Genomic DNA, 19,621 nt, shown 5'->3' with positions numbered 1-19,621 from the left:
AGTCAAAGTGTAAAATCAGGCCAACCAAGTGTAAAATATTTTACAAAAGTCACTCACTTGTCTCTTCCTACTGTTTCGATATGGTGTCCTTTCTCAATATTAGAGCAGAGTTTATCTACCACAAACTAGACCACCAACCACCGATCCACTTCCAGATGCCACTCATCACCGGCCATCAATCCACTCGTCAGTGCCACTCATCACTGACTGCATCTCCACCGCCGTCAACACCACCCACCGATTCACCTCCTTGAGTTTTCTTTTTTCGTTATCCTCCATCGTCGTTTTCAACCCCACTATTTCTTGGCCACCTCCATCGTCACCGATTCATGCTTCTAATCTCAGTTTTGGTTTCCCCCCCCCCCCCCCCTTTTACTGCTGCGTGGCTTTACCGATTTGGGTTTTTGGATGGTTTATGGGTCATGGGTGGCTGGGTTTGTGGGTTGTGGTGGATGGCTGGGATGTTTTGTGGGTCTTGGTGGTGGCTGGGTTATGGGTTTTGGTGGGTAGCTGATATGGTTTGTGGTGGTGACCGTTGTGGGTTGTAGTGGGTGGTTGGCCATCATCTTCTTCTTCTTCTTCTTCTTCTTCTTCTTTTTTTTTCAATAGGTGGATTTAAGTGGTCAGTGTGCTAGGTTTAAACCACTACAATGGTTGTTTGGGTGGCTGGTGTATTGATGGTGGGTTGGTTTTTACTTTTTACTGATTTGGTGGTGGTTACTTGGATTTGGTGGGTTGTGAGATTAGGAAACTTTTTTCATTTTATGTTTCTTGTCATTTTCATGTAAACAATCAAACACTACCTAATGAAAATATTTTCAGTAAAATATTTTTTATATAAAATATTTTACATTTGAAAATATTTTTCTTCGAAACAAACAAAACTTAATTATCATCCAGAGAAAATGTGTTACTGTGTACAACAACTAAATATAAATATCGTGACTAAACGATTTTAAACTCTATGCAACAATCATTACTCTTATGAAAATTGAAAATATGCCACCAAAAGTTGTTACGTTTGATTACTTTGCGCATAACAGCCACATGGTTATGAGAACGATCTTGAATAAGCATATGGATATGGAGAATTAGAATGTTGCAGTCTACTTTCTAATTGCGTTGTAAAATTTATGTTTTTGTATAAAGAGAATTAAAATATCAAAGGTGCCACATTTTCAATAAGCCAACCACCTATGGAGTCATCAAAGAATAAAACACTTGAGAAAGCTCCTTCAGCTTCCCTTCTTTCTCTTGGACAGGTCAGTAGAGAGAACGACGACACTGACACACAATTAAAGTCATGACTCATGGGGACCATATTGTGTGCGGCTCTCCTCCCATTTTAAATCTTTCCATTCTCTCATGTTTTTAATAGAAAGTTCGTTAGTCATTAAAAATCACAAAATCAAATGAGTGAAAATCCATGTCTGTGGGATAAAGCCAGATCCGATAGAAAAGTTGGCTTGCTAGAGCCGCACAAATCGATGGTGGCATTCAACTTGCCCACTAGAGATCAAGAGAGATAAAGGCATTCAATGCCAGATCTTGCAATCAAAGTAGCTGATCTGGTGGTAAAACTGAGCTTGATGCAGACAAAGAAGCCTATGGCGATGGTGCCACAGGAAGAGAAGCATCTGAAAAGGAAGTCAAGGACAGCTAGTACCCCAACCTCTTCACCACCACCACCACCACCACCCTTACATCCGCCAAGCTAAGAAGCCAATGTTGTTGGAGGCAACCAGGTCCTGATAACTGGTAAGAGTCCGCTTTTCTACTACCGCAAGTGTAACAATGAAACTGTCAATGAAATGAGAGAGAATAGGGGATTTTCGGGCAGTAGGGAACCTACCCATTACTGGAAGACCCCTACCAAACCCTCACAGAGCACCATTTCATTTTTTGAGGTTAGACCTCAAAATAGATTAAACAAAATCTTCACGTGTTTGTTTGGTTAAGCTCATTTTCACCAATAATATGGAACATTTAGAGTCCGTTTGATAATGTTGTTCTAATAACATTATTTGCATTTTTGGAAAATACATGTGGGTGAAAAAATATATGAAAATACGTGTAATGTTTAAAAACTGAAAATTGTTGTTTAAGTGCATGTACCAAACAGACCCTTAGCTTTTTAAAGTATCACATTTTTCAAGGTTCAATGTACTTTACACCGTAAACACTGAATCTAAACGCCCATATAACAAGAACAAAGAATTTGGCCAAAAAAGAACATAATCGAGATTCAGAATTAATCATAAAACTTAGAGATTAAAACTGTAATACAAGGGCATTAGTGTGTACAAAATTTCTAAACCCTCAGTGAGACCCAAATATGTAAGAGTCTCGGTGCTAAAAAGATAAAGATACAATGATCTTAAAAAAAAAAAACCTATACACGTGACAGCTTGCCCACCCACAGCCAGGTTTGGTCATCCCAAGGTCTCAGAAAGATCAGTCCAACACCGCCTGCTCAGTTCAGCCTTGACCGCCAAGGAAATGAAGCTTTGTTATGCAAACCAATTAATTCAAAACAACTAACCCTACAAAAGATGTAAGTACTGACAAGAGATGAGAATATTCGGCACAAATGGTTCAATTTGCACCAATCATAAATGTAAACGGTTTAACAAGAAATCCGGACTAGCTACACAATGTAAAAGTTTTCTCTTGTATGTTCAACAAACCAGAGATCAGTATGAGCCCATGGATGGCATGCCATAAGGTGGCATTGGAGGCATCCCCATCCCACCCATAGGTGGTGGTGGAGCAAAACCTCCACCCATTCCTGGCATTGGTGGCGCAGGCAATGCGAGAGGCAACAACTGAGCATACATATTCTGCAGAAAATGAAAACATAAAAATCAGTTATTATTATTGTTATCTTATTATTAAAGAAACAAATTTTTTTTATGAACACTTTAGTAAATGGGCAAGTTCAAGTGGCTCATAATGATAGTAAAATGAATTCTTATATCTCTTAAAAACTTCTAAACTCTGATAACGTTTATAAGATTTTGTTAATAGTGCCTCATAAGTATAACTTTAAATTTTCAATATATGACTAATTCCTACATCATTTTTTATATTATGATGATAAGACCCATAGGGTGGCCTACAATCAAATCCAAGGCAGGCAGGCCCGCCAACTAAAGAAACCCCCAGACTGACTGAAACTAATGAAAACCATCGGACTGCATAGACTAACTTCTTTCCTAGGGAAACTTGTTGAGGGGCCCCTACACCAGGGAAGGAAGTGCCGGTTGACCCATAGGCCATTGGCCTGAATACAGTATCTTCTTCTGACAAAGTGTCCAACACTATAAAGAACTGAAAATTAGGATGCGTTGTTGGCCAAGATATTGCAAAAAAAAAGCCCCGGAACCACAATTTTCAGGTGGAGAAAAGGAATCCTACTGAATGACACAAAAAGAGAATGGACATACCTGCTGAGCAACCATGTCCTTCTCCTCTGACTCTTTAGCTTTGACCTCCTTTTGAGCCTCAAGTTTGCCCTTGACAAGTTCATCTACCTTGCTTGTGTACTCTCGAACAAACTATAAAAAAAATAAAAAAAAATGAAAAAAAGTAAACTATGTTAAGAATAAATAAACAAGAATTAAATAAGATGAAGAAAAAGAAGAGTGATATCAAACATAAAAAGGTTACCTGCAATAGGTAGGGGAAGGAAAAGTCAATCATATTGTTCATCCACGCTAGCTCAAGAGCAACATCTGGCCGAATTAAATCATAACAAACAAAGAGGCATGATGCAAAACACTCTTTCTTTCCCTGCACATATGTTGAGCACAAATCATTAGAGAAGAACATGAAGCAGCTTTCACAAGTGAATCTAAACTTCATGTGAACACATCTAAAACAATACAACAGTAAGGAAATGGAGAAGACCCTAGCCCCTGCCCAAAAATAAGATGTGATTTATCCAAGAAAAACGATAACAAGAACAAAGGGTACACACATGGAGGTGCTATATAAAAATGACTAGTGACTACAGCAGCACTGTAGTTTATAGTTTGGAAAACTTATAAACCAAAAAGATAAATTTAGAAAGGAAAGGCGAGAGGATATGGGTAGGAAGAAGAGAACAGGTATGAGTATGATATTTACATGTCATTGACTCCTTGCTTTATTCTAGAATATGTTTATCTTAAAGATATATAAGAACACAAACCTGCTCAATGAAATAGACAAGCAACTCCTCTGAAAGTTCACGGTCACCAGACTGTGAACATGTCTCCATCGCATCCTTGTAAAGATTATCTTTCTTTGACAATGCAATGGACTGCTTCCATCTTCCTGCTTTCTTATAAATATAAGCAGCAACACGCCTCATCTCAAGAAGCTCATGTTTCTCAATCTGCACATTTGTATCATTAACACAGGTTAGTATGAGTTCCACCATCAGAAATTTCCAGTACCTAGAAGATTTTAACCTCACCTTCTGTGCAAGGCCTATCTGATCAAAGTTATCATGCAGATCAATTGATTCACGAAGTCTGTCATAGTCCTCTTCCTCTATGTAGATCTCATTTAAAGCTTCGTTTACGGCAGAAACATTGTTACTCTGAACTGCAACCATGTATGGCTTCACAAGACGGAGGTGACCAGCCTAGAAGCCAAGAAGATAGGAAATGAAAGATATTAAAGACAGATCTTTTGCCAAAAAAAAAAAACTTAATCATCTTCTTCCCAGAATATTAATGGCATCATAAGTGACATTCATACCTTTCGCATTATATCCACCACACGGGCATGGTCAACACGTAAGGCAATCACATTAAGAAGATCATTGATAAGATCAGGATGTTCTTGCAAGTAGAAATGCACAGCCTTATAGTAGAGCTCAACACTTGCAACTTTGACTATCACATCCTTGAATTGCATATGATCCCATGCTTCTGGGGAGTGGTTCATTACGGTGGTTGCGGCATTGTCAAACTCATCATATTGGATGTATAAGTAAGTTAATTCCTGCCAGTGCTGCTGTTCATCACAAGCTCGTATGAGCTTTGGAATATTCAGACGTGTTGAGAACAATTTAATGTGCTCCATAAGTTTCTCAGGACGATATCTTGCATATAGAACTCCCAACTCAGTAAAGATTCCCATATGAGCACGTTCCAAGCCTAGTCCACTCTCCATGAGAGATATGAGCTCATTAAAGCATCCCCTGTTCTGGTAATACTCACTAACCTCTTCCAAATCATCCACCTTAAAATGACAAAATATACAGAATTATGGAGTAGCCAAACAGCAACAGGATTCTAAATAAAGCAATCAACTAAATATGCTATAAAAAAATGGATCAAAGTATAGGTACAAGTCCATAAGTCTAGCAACTCGAGTCCAAAATGACCCAAGTACCTGTATTCAATCACAGTTCTACCAATTGGATAATTTTGAAAACCCAACAAAGAAAAGGGGAAAGATAAAAGAATTAAGGAACTGGTGTGAAAATCCATGACATGTGGAAGTATACAACAGGGACATTTATTACAGATTTCCCTCTATTTACACCATTGAAGCCCAACATGTATATAAAACAGTAATAACAACTTTCATAAGCAAGATGACAAAAAAATTAAAATAGACTTTAAACAATAATGGTACCTGTATGATGATGTTAAGACCACATATCTGAGCCAAGCGGAATTCCTCAGCATCAACACACGCAAAGCAAACTTCCTTCCATGTTTTTGAGCTATTGGCTTTCCGAGCTGCATCAACGGCACCTTGGAACTGTTTAAGCTTTACCAAGGTAACGGCGAGCTTAGCCCAGTTAGAAATGAATGCATATATAATCTTTGCCGCCTCATATAGGGCTTCATCATATAAACGATCTCCAACATTCTGGAGATTAGCAACATTTGGCATGAGAATGAACTCTTCAATGTCACTGAGCCGATCAATCTTAGCATATGCATAAATGAGTTCACTGTCCACTTTGGGTTCTTTGGTCTTCTGCCTAACCATCAGAAGGTATTTCACCAAGTCATGGTATACATTCGCATCCTCAGCAGCCCGTATGACATCTAAAAATTGGGTGGCATCATCCGCACGGATAAATGACTCAATAGCATCACTCACTAGCCCCTCTCGCAGTTGGGCCTTGGCCACTTGACTCCAAACAGCATCTTCCTCAACCCGAAAAGCAAACTCCACAGCTCGTTCAATGCTACGAATGTTATCCAACAGGACACTCACAGCCTGAACGTTCAAATTGAACTTTTTAAAGATGGCAAATGCTTCTTCATACAGTTGAGCTTCCACAGCCACCTCCCCAACAGCAGGTCCATCAAAATTATCTAACCTATTAATGTAATCCATAACTCTTGATGGATCAGCCTTGATGGCAGTAAGGATCAGCAGATTCTGCAGATTAAAGTTTCCACTAAATGCAGAATTTTGAAGCACAATCTTCTCAAGAAGCTCAATTAGTTCATGCGGAAGATCTGCTGTCATAAAAGCTTTAACAGCTGCTGACACTTGCTCAGGACTCTTGCTTTCAGGCAAAGCAGTCGACACAACTTGATCAATTAGCTGCCTTCTATACTCATTTTCAGGAATAAGAACTTTATCCCAGAGGTCAGAATCCATCCTTTCCACCACATATCTGATAAAGAAACAAGAATAAATAAATAAACAAACTGTGTGCACCAAATAGATAAGGATGTATATTCAAATCTAAAAGCAAGCAACAATACACAAACCTGGCCTGCAGTTTGAATAACGAGTTTTTATTTGTAACATTTATAAGTTCTTCATCACATTGCCCTCTGCGGTAAGCAACAACAGCAAGAGTAGGATCCCTTTTCTCACAATATTTTCCCACAACACGAGAATCATAGTATGGATTGGTTGTGAGAAAATGCTCTGGATTATTATTGCTGTCAATGATGATTTTACCCAGAGCATTGTGAACATGCACATCCTGGCTTCCCTCACTCACAAGATGCTCTAAGAACTGAGTGAGCAAGCGGAGACGATTCCTGCCAAAAAGAGAAGCAAGAATTAGATAGAAATCAGAATGATGAAACAGGGCATAGTGAGAAAACAACGCACCTCTTCTCACATTCCTCCACTAGGGGCTCAACAGGAAGAAGAGAACGAACTGAAAGAATAAGACCTTTGATGAAATCTTCAGGGCACTCGTCATCTAAGAGCTGCCCTACAACTAAAGGAGCATTTCCTGGATTGACCTATCAAACAACCAAGAATTATAATAGGGTCCGTTTGGATACAGCTTATTTTGTTGAAAACTGAAAACTAAAAACACTGTAGCAAAATAATTTTTAAATGTGTAAATAATACCATGGGACCCATTTTTAATTTTTTTTATGAATAAAGTGGTTGTGGGTCCTGTAAACAGTGCACTTTGTCTCCTAACAACTGAAACGCATGCATCAAAAAAAAAAAAAAAAAAAAAAAAAAAAAAAAAAGAAAAAGGGAAAACGCAAAACGCCAGACGTAGGAAAATAATTCCCATCCAAATGTATACTTAATGTCCACTTGATACAGACCAAGTTTCACAAGAATAGAACAAAAATAAAAATCACCATAAACATACATACACACGTATGTGAATATATGTATGCATATATAAGCAGAACTCATGAAATATTTACCTTTTGAACATAACCTTCAATATATCGAAGCATGTTACTTGTGTAAAGGTAATGGGTGAGATCCGGAACAAAACCAAAACGATCACAAACATTAATCAGAGGACGTGCATCTGGAAGCTTGGCTTCCATCAGAAAGTTCTTTGTCTTTTCAGGGTCATAAAAGTTTGATTCCCGAGTCACGCGTTCTACCTCCTTAATTTGGCCAGTTTTAGCAGCAGCTTCAATGTACTTGAAGTGGATATCAGGATCCTCACTATATAAAGGGAAATAAAAAGTAATGAAAAGTTTCCCACGGCATGCATATGGTCAAATAATGTCATAATTTCCTTTTCTTTCACCATAAAGAGTACCTGGAGCTCAAAGATGACCCTAAGAAAAAGTATAATCCTTCGTAGGACTTGAACTGTTCAAATAGTTTTATGCATGCATCAACACCCAACTGCTCAGAGTATTCTTTGGCAGCCTGTATAAAAATATCCTAGTAAGCCTCATGTTTAAGAACACAACTGATAGCAACACAGGCTGAAAGAAACAGTAGTTGACCTGCACAATTATCTGAAGATTTCCTCTAAGATTGACCAGTAGAAGATCCTTCATGCACTCAAGTGCCCATTCTTTGGAAAGGGTTCCAAAGAACTCAACAAGAGACTGGAAAGCACCAAACAATTAGAAAATTTACCATATTCACATTTGACAAGTAATGTATAAGCATTCCAGTACCAAACCTGTGGTTCAATAGCATGCGTATTCACAATGACACGCTTAATATCAGACAACTCTGTATAGTGCTGCACAATAAAAATAGATAATTCAGACCAGGAGATAATTAATTATCCCATCAAAGAAATCTGTTATCAAAGTTCAGGAGGCCATTGTACCTGAAGGGCCCGCAAATATAAGCCACCCTTTTCACAAAGCTGTGCAATACGTGGGCGGTCATAATGACTGAACATACCATTGGCTAATATAGCATCAGCAACATTTGGAAATGTCACAAGATTAATTTCCAAAACCTGAACAGAGCAGAAAATAAATATGATAGAAGTTAAAACGTTGAAACAAAATCATAAAATCACATTAAGACAACAAAACGTTATTTAAAAAGGAGGGGGAAAAATATGAAAAACTGGACCTTTGTTTGAAGGAATCCATGTTCAGGGAGATTAGGCTTCAGCACATCCAACAAAAACGCTGTTGCCTCACGGATTAAGTTCCTCTGAATAAGAGAAATTACTTATAAATGGAAGACAAAGTTGAAATCAACAATAAGAATTCAATAATGTTGTCCTGGTAGAAAATTTGAAAATGATAAATGATAACTTAAAAAGTGTAAAATGTATTTAACTTCATCTAAGAATAAATTTTATTATCTTACAAAGAAAATGAAGACTAGGTGGAATCTGAAACTATTAAATGACATGTAAAGGAAATTTTCAATTGAACCTGAAGAAACAGATCTGTTATGGTGTTGTAGTCAACTGGGCAGCCTCCTTCCATTTGAGACATCATTAATGCAAAATTAACAGCCCCCTGCATCAAGAAAGTTACAAATTATCTTAAATCATCATTTTTAACTCCAAAGATCAGAGAAAAAGGAAAGGGCTTTTGAAAATGCACTAGAAGTTGAACCCAACATAGTCAATTGTGTTTAACATGGTTAAGAGAATAGATGCATTTCCACAACAGCAATAGATTCTAGTGAATACAATTTAACACTTGAATCATAGTATATGAACCTTCAAATAGTGCAGCTAACTTAATTATAACATCCTAGTATGGAAAACAAAACTTCCTCAAAAATTCTATTACAAAAGAGTTCACAGACCTGGGGATCAGACCGCAAAATCGTTTGCAGAAGGAACAAATAATCAGGTGTGTAGCCAACCTGCATTGGTAGAGAAAATCTTGAGTATGATGAGCATCAACAAGCATGTATTGCATATTATACTACAATGATATGACACATGTCCACTTGGGATAGCTTATTTTGAGCAGCTTATTTTTAGGAGTGGACCCCATTTAATAAACTGTATCTAGAGGGAAACAAACAAAAAAAAAAGGATAAAGAAAAAAAGCGAGGCTTTAAAACATTGTACCTAAATAACAATACACCATAACAAACAGGAACTTGATGCAATTTACAAATAATGACTATTGGCTGAAATAGTAGAATTTGACTAAGTGTACAATGAAGACTCAGGTAATAGAAGGAAAGCATATCTCAGTCACCTGCTTTGAGTAAATCAAAATCTTGTCAAACTCCCTCCTCTCAGCAAATGCTGCAACAACTTTCGGAGTTGCCCTAGCTTTGATATATATTTTCAATGCAAGGTCGTTATCCACCGTCTGCAAATTGGAACCATTCAAAATATTAGAAAGAGAAGGGGAAATGTAAATAGATTACTAAAATGAAAGCACCATAAACACACAACTATAAAGATCCAGGGAGGCCATTGTCAATTACAAGTCAAAACTATATGGCAGTTAAATTTGAACAAAGTTGGCCTTTTCCCAAGAAGTACAACTTAACCCACCCCACCCAATGAGCTAACAATTCGAGCTTTGCCAGCTTGAACTATTCTCAAAAACTTCCCAACAAATCCCAACACACATAGGGTGTTACTAAAGAGTTCAATAAAAACTTCCACACAGACCTTCACAAGATCTCCAAGCTCCTCACTACATTCAAGTTTGTCCTCTGCCAACCAATTCTCCAGAAGATTCTTTTTATTCTGATTTACAACAAGGCGTGACAGTTCCAAAGACTCAAAAGCATTGAGTTTTCCTCTTGTCAACAGAGTTCCAAAGTACTGCAACAACGGTGGTGTTTGCCCTGCTTGCACAGGAACACTCTGCAACATATGAGCAACACAAGTATATTAGAATCAAGCCCCAAAGATCACAAAAGCATCTTATAGATGAAGCATCTTGTTCCCAGGATCACTTAACCAAAATGGAATGCACAAGAAATAATCAGAAGTGAGGAATATGCAAAAGCAAACTGAAACATATACCTGAAATTTAGCAACAGTATCAGGAGTACGGAGTATTCCATTAGGAGATTCTGCAGCGAGCTCTGCAGCCTCCTTATACTTTGTCTGAGCAAACAACTCTTGAAACCGCTGGATAATCTGAGCATAATGAACAATACAGAGACCAGTTAAACATGGCTCAGAGTTCACTAAATATCACCAATAACAGCTCAAACGCAAAGCCATTATTATAAATGGAATCAAAATCAATGTAAACTTACCAGCTCATCTGCACCAGGAAGGTTTCCTCTTTTGGCGAGATTAACAGCAAGTTCCAAATTCTTCAACTGCCAAATCACAAAAAATAATAATTTTAAAAACATCATTTATTTTGCCCCGGCAGCCAAAAATAGGGAAATCTTTATATGCATACCTGGTCACTAACAAATTTTACAATTGTGTCTTCATTTACAGTGGCAAGCAACACCTGGCCACGTCTATTAACAGCATAAAAGCCCCCAACCGATGCAGCTTCTGATGTCAGAAATATAGGATCTGGACTGATTCGGTTTCTATAAACCGCAGTAGCTGTCTCTAGGTCATACACAAAAAGAAGTCCAAGCTTTGTGATCACATATATTAAACCGTATTTTTGCGATACCTGCCATGTAAAGAATTGCAGTTTAATTTATAGTGAATATATATGGGACTAACCAAAACACAAAGAGACTAAACTGATACCTGCATTGACACTGGAAAGTCATCAGCAAAGTCTGGGGGAAAGAATAGATCTGCTTGTTTCTTGGTAAATGATGGTTTGCCTGAAAACAAAAATACATAATCAGTACAAGAAGACATTACAGAAAGCAAAAGACCAGAAGCATTCAACTTAAAACTGTGACAAAATAAATTGCTTGTAGTTTCGGATAGCATGAAATCATACATTTGACAAACCAATAATAATAAAGCTAGCTGCATGCATTCAATTCTATGTTAAAAGAGATGTCAATGGAAGAAAAATTGGACCTGGCTGGGCACCAAGTTCAATAATATGCAGCTTTGATGTAATTTGTCCAGCATTCAAGGTCTTTGAGGCAAAACAAATTAGAATTGAAGGATTTTCATTCCCTGCAACCTATACATAACATTAAATTAATATTACACGGAACAAATTAGCACCACAAAATAACTGCACATTAACATTAATCCCATAAGAAACAAAACAAAATAGACGGAAAGAGTCATACTTTAAAAGTGGCAAATGATGCAGCATGTGCTTCTAGAGCTTGACTACGTTGCTGATCCATAGAGAAGAGCTGCATATTTCCTTTGACCAGTTGTGGCCTCTATAACCGAAATTTTGTAAACAGAAAATACATCATTAGTAAATAAATATTACATGAACTGCTAAATTTCATAACGGTTCTGCTCTATTAAAGGAAGATGTGATTTCAATCATTCAAAAGCCATATATCCAGTGCAATTTTTATCACTTTTTTAAGAGAAAAAAAAAAGTATAAAACAACTGTTTAGTGCAAAAAGATACCCTACTGGTCATAGGATTGCACAATCCCACAATCCAAATCACGATTTTTAACAACCATTATAATAAGAAAATAGAACGCAATGACACGACAATATTTAAGCAATTGAGTGGCAACTTATAATAAGCTTGGTTTGTGAACATTCACCACAGCATTACAATTATCTCACATATACAGGTAAACAACACAATTCATCAAAGTGATGAGCATGTAGGAGTATTTGTGCATGTCAAACAGATGAATCCATTTTATGCACTTCATGTCTAATGTCTGTAGCATTATGAAATGACTAAGAGACACCCCCAATCACTAAAAATGTGAATACATATATACATAATCAAGAGTGAAAGATACACAAAGATAAGAACAAGCATAGAAAACATAGCAACATTGGCAAAGCCAAAGACTACAGATAGGGATGGAACCAATTACCTCAGGCGAACCAGGGGCAATACCAATCAAAACCAACCACTTTTCAGTAGGATCACAACGATAGTTGATTATTTGATTATTTGCCAAATTAGCAGTTCGGTCAAACATCTTCACAGGCTCAGAATCACCTAATATAGGAAACGCCTTAAACATGTTAAATAAAACCAACGACCACACACGCACACAGAGAACAAAAGGACACTCCAAGAAAAGGGAAACAAAATAATCAGGAAAAGTTTTTTTTTTTTTAAGTCTTACTCTTACCTTCAATTGACCAATGATATACTGAGCTTTGTGTGACAAGGCCTAGCAACTTTGGGGTGATCCATTTCCAAAAGACAACCTATCCAAAGAGAGAAGTTTAACAATGAACACCATTTAATGAAGCTAAACTCATAACACGACAAACTGAAGGTTCAAAAATGACATTAAACACTTTTTTTAATATGATTGAACAGGAAAAATTGTCACCTGTTCTGGCATCTGATGAGACTTGATCTTTGCTTTCAGTTCAATGTTAAATATTTGTAAGTGATCCTGGGTAGTTCCCGCAACTTGAGCTTTAGAACGAATGAAACCATTCATTAGGCAGACAGTAACCAAAATAACTAAAAACATCAACGAGAAATGTAAAAAACTCTTGCTACTATTTCTTAATAATAAATACTAGTATTGCTTCAAATATGTAATGTAAGAAAAAATATACACCAACTATTTAAAAAAAAAAAAAAAACAAACAAACTAAAACTAAAAAAAACTAAAAAAGGAAGCATTGAACTTGAGAATTGCAATCAATGTCTAACCCCTCTGAAAACAAGGAACGCTAAATTGCTAGCCCCCACAACAACATCAATAATCAAACTTCTAAAAATAAGTTTTACAAAAAGCTTCTACTATATAACAATAAGTCTTACAAAACAAATTTGTAAATTAATTTAACTAACAATAGGTTTTATAACATGCCTTTTGAAATTAATAATCTAAAAATAGGTTTCACAACAAACTTCTATAAAAAAAAAAAAAAATTAAAATAATAATAATAATAAATTCAAAATTTATAAATTATAAAAAAATAAAAGCAAACAAAAAAACTTGAGGCTCTCGCCTTAGCGCCTTTTTCATGGCTTAAGGCAGTCGCCTTGCTCGTCTAGGCTCTAAAGGCGAGCGCCTTGCCTTTAGAGCCTTTAAGCCACCTTAGTGGCACCTCGGCCGGCTCACCTTTGACTACACTGAATCAAACACCTATAATTTTATTAGGGGAAGAAAACAAAGAAAAATTCCAAGTGTACCATAATCTTAATTTGGCACTCACAGTAAACAAGAACTGATTGAGTCAACAGCCTATGAACTAGAGGGTGTTATTTCAACACTCAAAGTACAAGATAAGCTTATTACAACGAAATCATATGACATTAGCACACAATTTTTTTTTTTGGATTGGTAATAAGAGTTTTATTGATGATAAAAGAACAATGTGTTTACAATTGTAAACCCACTGCCCTTGAAACAAAAATTAGCCCACAAATTAGGTTAATTTCCTTCAATAAAACCACCATACAATCATAAAAGTACAAACCTAATATCCACCCACTCTCTTCGGTCTCATCAAATATACAAACTCACATTAAATCAATTCATATCGAACGAATTCTAAAAATTCTAAGCAAGTTCTTAACAAATTTTATTTGACAAGTTTTACACCATTCGCAAAATCCAATAAATTTCACTAGAATTATATGCCAAAACAACCTCAACAACAAAGCCTTAACCCCAACATTTTTAGGGTCGGTTATGAATACTCAACAAATTAGTTAAAGACGGCCACATGCATTATTTTCCTCCATTATATTCTATTCAAAATCATAGTCTCTATTACTTCCTTGATTAACATGTCCTTAACTACTTCTACTAGAGTTATGTTTAGGTCTTCCTCTACCTACCTTCTTTTTCATTCCCTCAATTTGAATCAACTTGCTCTTTCTTACTGATTAAATTAATCGCTCTCCTCTAAACATGACCAAACCATCTCGAGCGACTTTCCCATTTTGAATCCTATCTTTCGGTGTATTTCCACTTAACATCAGCAGTTAAACAAACTTTTGAAATCCTATCATTTTAACTACACTCATTTCCCAATTAAACAATAAAAAATTTCGATCCCACCTTAACATAAGATAATAAAAAATAAAAAATAAAAAATCGGATAATTTAGCGTAAAACTAGCCCTGCCCTACTATTTTCATTATTAATTTGGAAATAAAAAAATGGAATTGGGAATAGTGGTAAACCTTTGAGAGCGAGAATTCTGGAATTGGGGTTCATGAGGGCGGAATCGGCTGTGATAGGGCGCCTGAGAGGCTGCATGGGCATGTTCATGTCAATGATCACAACGCTGTTCTGAGGCGCCGTTTCTCTCACGCATATGTACTTGTCCGATTCCATTGTCACGTGCGTGAACGTTATGAACTGCTGGTTAATCCCGATGCTTGGTAACTACAACAACAACAACAACAACAATTTCATTCAAATCGTACAATTGAAACAAACACAGAGAGAAGCTCGATCTGGATGAAATTGAATGGGGATTTTTTACCGTTAGGGTCTCTTTCATGGTGATGGGAGGCTTGGGAGCCGAAACGGAATCCCTGGTTGGAGACATGGAGGAAGACATGGTGGTGTAGATCGGAGGGTACAACAACCCTCTGCGAGAGAGAAAGAGAAATGGTTATGGTGCACAGATCTGGGAGAGTAAAGAGAGAGTCTCCTCCTTGTACTTGTACAGGTACTCGTCGGGCTATTCTGCTTCTTTGGGTTGTACCTTCGCGATTATTATTAGTCAATGCAAAAATGATGTATAGCTCTCAACTGCGAGTATAAGTAATTTAACTTGCGCTTCCACGTGGAAATTGGAATTACATTTTTTTTCTGAATAAAAAATATTTTAAAATTTTACCTGCAATGACTTATCAGTTAAGTTTTTTAATCAACGCTTATCAATTAAGCTATAGAGAACTGTGGTTTTTTGAGCTAGCCCTGTGAGTTGTGACAATTCTAGTCCTAGCTGTATCTTTAGTTTGAAAATACATAATATCATTAGATAAATGCGTAAAAATCTTAAATTTAGATGAATGAAAAGTTACAATACTTAATTCAAAAACAAAAAACCATCAAAGCACATTGTCAATTTATTAATTATTAAAACTTTAATGTAATCATAAGTAGAATTTGTAAAACATAAGTCAAACTAGATGGTTTTACTCCACATGTGTGCTCAAATTTTTTTTTTTTTAGAGGTGTAGCACGGCTCTTTTTCCTCCTCCTTTTTCATTTTTCTTTTTCTTCTATATAAAGTCACTATTTTTCATTTATCTCAATTTGGAGTTGATTTGTTTTCCAGTTATTCAAAAAACTTAGGGGTGTGATGTGAATACATTTGTTAATATTTTTGGGCTACATCTCATCACACTCCTTGGTTTTTTGATAATTGGAAAACATACTGATGATGGAAAAGAAAATCAGTAGATTAAATGCTCCGGGCTTCAATGGGTTAGTGATTACTTGAGAGGCCTGAAAAGAAAAGGACAATATCAAAGGTGACCGGAATGAACCGACCAAGAACCCTCCAATACTTAAGTTAGTTTTTTCCTTTGGAACGTTAGAATTCCAATTTTTGGGAGTCATGAGAACTTACTTTCATTAGATGTGGATGAGTGTTTTTATAGTGTGTTTTGGAGCGGTTATTTGTCTCGTAACTTCTCTAATATTTGTGGAAATTAGAAGGTTCAGACTTAATTTCTACAAACCACTATAGAAGTTGGAATGTTCAATCCTATCTTCTATAACTGTTATTGGAAGTTAAGTATTTAGTAGGAGGTTAAAACGATAAATCAGGATCTCGCTCATGTTTCAAAATAGTAACACGTGATACGATTCACTAGTCTTTTGTAAGTACATATTTCTGAAAATTTCCCAAATGCTGGGGCTAGTCCAGGCGCTCAACTGATGGACAACCTTATGCCCATGGACAACCATCCCACGAGGGATGGTCATTCCTGTCTTCTTGACTTTGACGACACTCATGTACGAATTAAAGTTTATTGAATCTTTAGTTCAACGTCACATATCAATCCCAAATTGGGATAAATGAAAATTACTAACAATAACTTAAAAAAATAGGTGGAAATATCATTTTTGTCCCTTCATTTTCACCATATTCTCACTTTGGTCCTTACTTTTTATTTTTACTATTTTTAGTCCTTATTTTGAAAAACAAGTTTCGTTTTAGTCTTTATCATTATCTCTTTAACGGAAATATCCTACATGGCTAACGGATTGCACTGTTGGCATTCAGAACACTTACATTGCCATTAAAATAATAATAAAATATTTTAGTTAACATTAAAAAAGTTCATGTCAGCACTTAAATAAATAAATAAACACAGCAGAAAAAAAAACAATGACAAAATTCTCAATTTCTATTTTAAAAAAATAAGATAATTAAATTAATTTTTATATTCCTTTCATTCATTTTTTTGGAAGAACATCGTCATGTTCTTTGTATTCTTCCCCAAAATATGACTCAAATTCTTAGCAAATTAAACCTTATTTTCTTCCCTTTTCTTTTCATGTATTTTCTTGGCAACCAAACTTGAAAAAATCTCATTCACAAACCCAGAAAATTTTCACACACTCAAAAAACTTCAAACCCCAACACTATCTTATCAAACTAGTTCACTGCCTTCTAAAATATTCTTAAACCTTCCTCTCTCTCTTCCAAAACTCTCACAACTTTTTCTAAGTCCATGGCCAGCCTCCTCTGCTCATCACTACTGTCGCCGCCACCACAACCGGTGATGGTTCTTTCTTTTCTTTCTCTTCTTTCTCTTCTCTGACCGACCCACTCTTTTTATCTCACGATTTGCTCATACTTAGAGCCAAATAGCTCAAACTCTCTCTATCTCTCGATTCTCTCTCTCACTAATCGTTCTCTGTCTCCCAGATCAGTAAGTCTCTTTCTTTCCTCTCTCTATCTATCAACTCAGTGGTGTAGGTTGATTTATGGGTTTATGGGTTTGTGGTGTATGTTGATCTGGGTTTGTGGGTTTATGGGGTATGTTGTATTCCGATCTGGGTTTCTAGGTTTGTGGTGTATCTAGGTTTCTAGGTTTGCGATGTATGTTGTATTCCGATTTGGGTTTGTGGAGTTGTGGGTTTGTGGCGTATCAAGGTTTCTGGATTTGGATTTTGTGTTTGATGCTTTGGTGTTGTGGGGGTTTGATTTTTTGGATTTGTTCATGTTTAATTTTGTGTTGATGTGGATTTGATGTTATTTTTTGGGTTTTAAATTTTCTGGGTTTTAACAAAAAGATGATGTAGACCTTTTATGAACACTGGATGAGCAGTTGTATTCAAAACTCGGTCTTTGCTGTACAAACTCTATGGCCAATGGCTGAAATTCAGGCCGGGTTTGCCTATGAGATGAACTATTGAACAATTCTGCTGCATTTAACAAATGGTAGCTATTGTTTGAGTTTTATGAGTGGCTTCTATTATATTTGTTGTGAGGCTTCGGCTTCTTGATGGCTTGGAGAAGAAATGAATTAAACCTTCCATGATTTCTTCTTCTTGATGGCTGGGTTTCAATTTCTTGTTCAATTTTTTTGGGTTTTAAATTTTGTGTTCATGTATAATTTGATGTGGATTTGAAGTTTAATTTTGTGTTATTATTTTTTGGGTTGTGATTTTGGTTTTTTTTTTTTTTTTTTTTTTTGGTTCAAGATACAATTAGATCTTACTTCATGTAATTTTTTGTTTTTAATTTTTTTTATTTGGTTAAAATTGATAAATTTATTTATTAAATTTAAATGCTGATGTGGTATTTTTTTAATACAATATTTTTTTAATGGTTATGTCAGCATTTAGTGTGTTAATAGTACACTCCATCGGCCACGTAAACAATTTTAGTTAGTAAGATAACAGTAGAAATAAAATAAAACGCTTTTTTCAGTTTAGGGACTAAAAGAGGTAAAATAAAAAAGTAAGGACCAAAGTAGGAATGAGTAAAAATGTAAGAAAAAGTTTATGAAAGTTTCCTTTTAACCAAAAAAAAAAAAAAAAATGTAAGAAAAATAGTATTTCCGCCAAAAAATAAAATAGAAGAGCTTTTAATATTAGAAATTTTCATTTGTATAATACTTGAAAATTTCAACTACGCCAATTTTGGATTTATACTAATCTATATATATATATATATATATATATATAACCGAAATCTTTGCTGGCATCATAATTTTTCACGTCAGCACAATATTTAAAAAATAAAAATAAAAACATTATAACAGTAGAACTAAAATAAAACGCTTTTTTCAGTTTAGGGACTAAAAGAGATAAAATAAAAAAGTAAGGACCAAAGTAGGAATGAGTGAAAATGTAAGAAAAATAGTATTTCCGCCAAAAAAAAAAATAGAAGAGCTTTTAATATTAGAAATTTTCATTTGTATAATACTTGAAAATTTCAACTACGCCAATTTTGGATTTATACTAATCTATATATATATATATTTATATATATATAACCGAAACCTCTGCTGACACTACAATTTTTCACGTCAGCACAATATTTAAAAAATAAAAACATTATAATACCTTAAAACCCTAGTAACCTTACCCCTCTCTCAAGTTAAGAAATATAAAGCCACAATTTCTGCAAACTCTCTCTCTCCAAACGTAAATATCAAATTCAACCCCTTTAATTTCTCTTTATATTTTTGAGGCTTCTATAGAGTTATAGTGAGTTATGCTGATTTTGTTTTTTGTGTGTGTGTGTGTGTATAGATAGTCATAATACTCCAGTATTCCAAGAGAAATTTGTGTTTTCGTTAATTGAAGGCCTTAGAGAGATAAGTGTTGCAGTTTCAAACAGCAATACAAAAGACGACCGCACTTAGTGTCTGTATACTAATAGTGGGGGGTAAGTGCTATAAATTACTAACCCTTTTAAGTGTATAATCTGTTTCTAAAATTATCT

The 19,621-nt window shown here is 35.6% G+C and overlaps 1 protein-coding gene across 1 annotated transcript; it reads right to left on the bottom strand.

Moving 5' to 3' along the window:
- Positions 1-2,230: 2,230 nt before the first annotated feature.
- LOC126689131 (clathrin heavy chain 1-like) lies at positions 2,231-15,445 on the bottom strand. The gene is made up of 30 exons (XM_050384190.1): positions 15,188-15,445; positions 14,883-15,087; positions 13,066-13,154; positions 12,859-12,937; positions 12,595-12,722; positions 11,866-11,964; positions 11,645-11,753; positions 11,360-11,439; positions 11,052-11,279; positions 10,900-10,965; positions 10,661-10,777; positions 10,301-10,498; positions 9,876-9,992; positions 9,472-9,531; positions 9,090-9,176; positions 8,779-8,862; positions 8,525-8,659; positions 8,372-8,434; positions 8,190-8,294; positions 7,997-8,109; positions 7,647-7,899; positions 7,084-7,220; positions 6,732-7,010; positions 5,632-6,634; positions 4,747-5,232; positions 4,460-4,630; positions 4,193-4,378; positions 3,670-3,792; positions 3,447-3,557; positions 2,231-2,840 (listed from the first exon to the last, which is right to left on the bottom strand). Exons 1-30 carry the CDS (start codon positions 15,263-15,265, stop codon positions 2,694-2,696), a joined length of 5,136 nt encoding a protein of 1,711 aa, XP_050240147.1. The 5' UTR covers positions 15,266-15,445; the 3' UTR covers positions 2,231-2,693.
- Positions 15,446-19,621: the final 4,176 nt, after the last annotated feature.

Source organism: Quercus robur, chromosome 1 (genome assembly GCF_932294415.1).
Source record: "Quercus robur chromosome 1, dhQueRobu3.1, whole genome shotgun sequence".
Lineage (NCBI taxonomy): Eukaryota > Viridiplantae > Streptophyta > Magnoliopsida > Fagales > Fagaceae > Quercus > Quercus robur.
Note: the sequence above shows the minus strand (reverse complement) of the source record. Positions and strands in the feature narration are given on the sequence as shown.

Bases quoted from the DNA above. Each gene is read 5' to 3' on its own strand.
- LOC126689131 (XM_050384190.1), bottom strand. From the start codon at position 15,265: ATGTCTTCCTCCATGTCTCCAACCAGGGATTCCGTTTCGGCTCCCAAG. The intron at 15,088-15,187 runs GTAAAAAATCCC...TTGTTGTTGTAG, and splicing joins CCATGAAAGAGACCCTAACG to TTACCAAGCATCGGGATTAA. The intron at 3,558-3,669 runs GTAACCTTTTTA...TTTTTTTTATAG, and splicing joins CCTTCCCCTACCTATTGCAG to TTTGTTCGAGAGTACACAAG.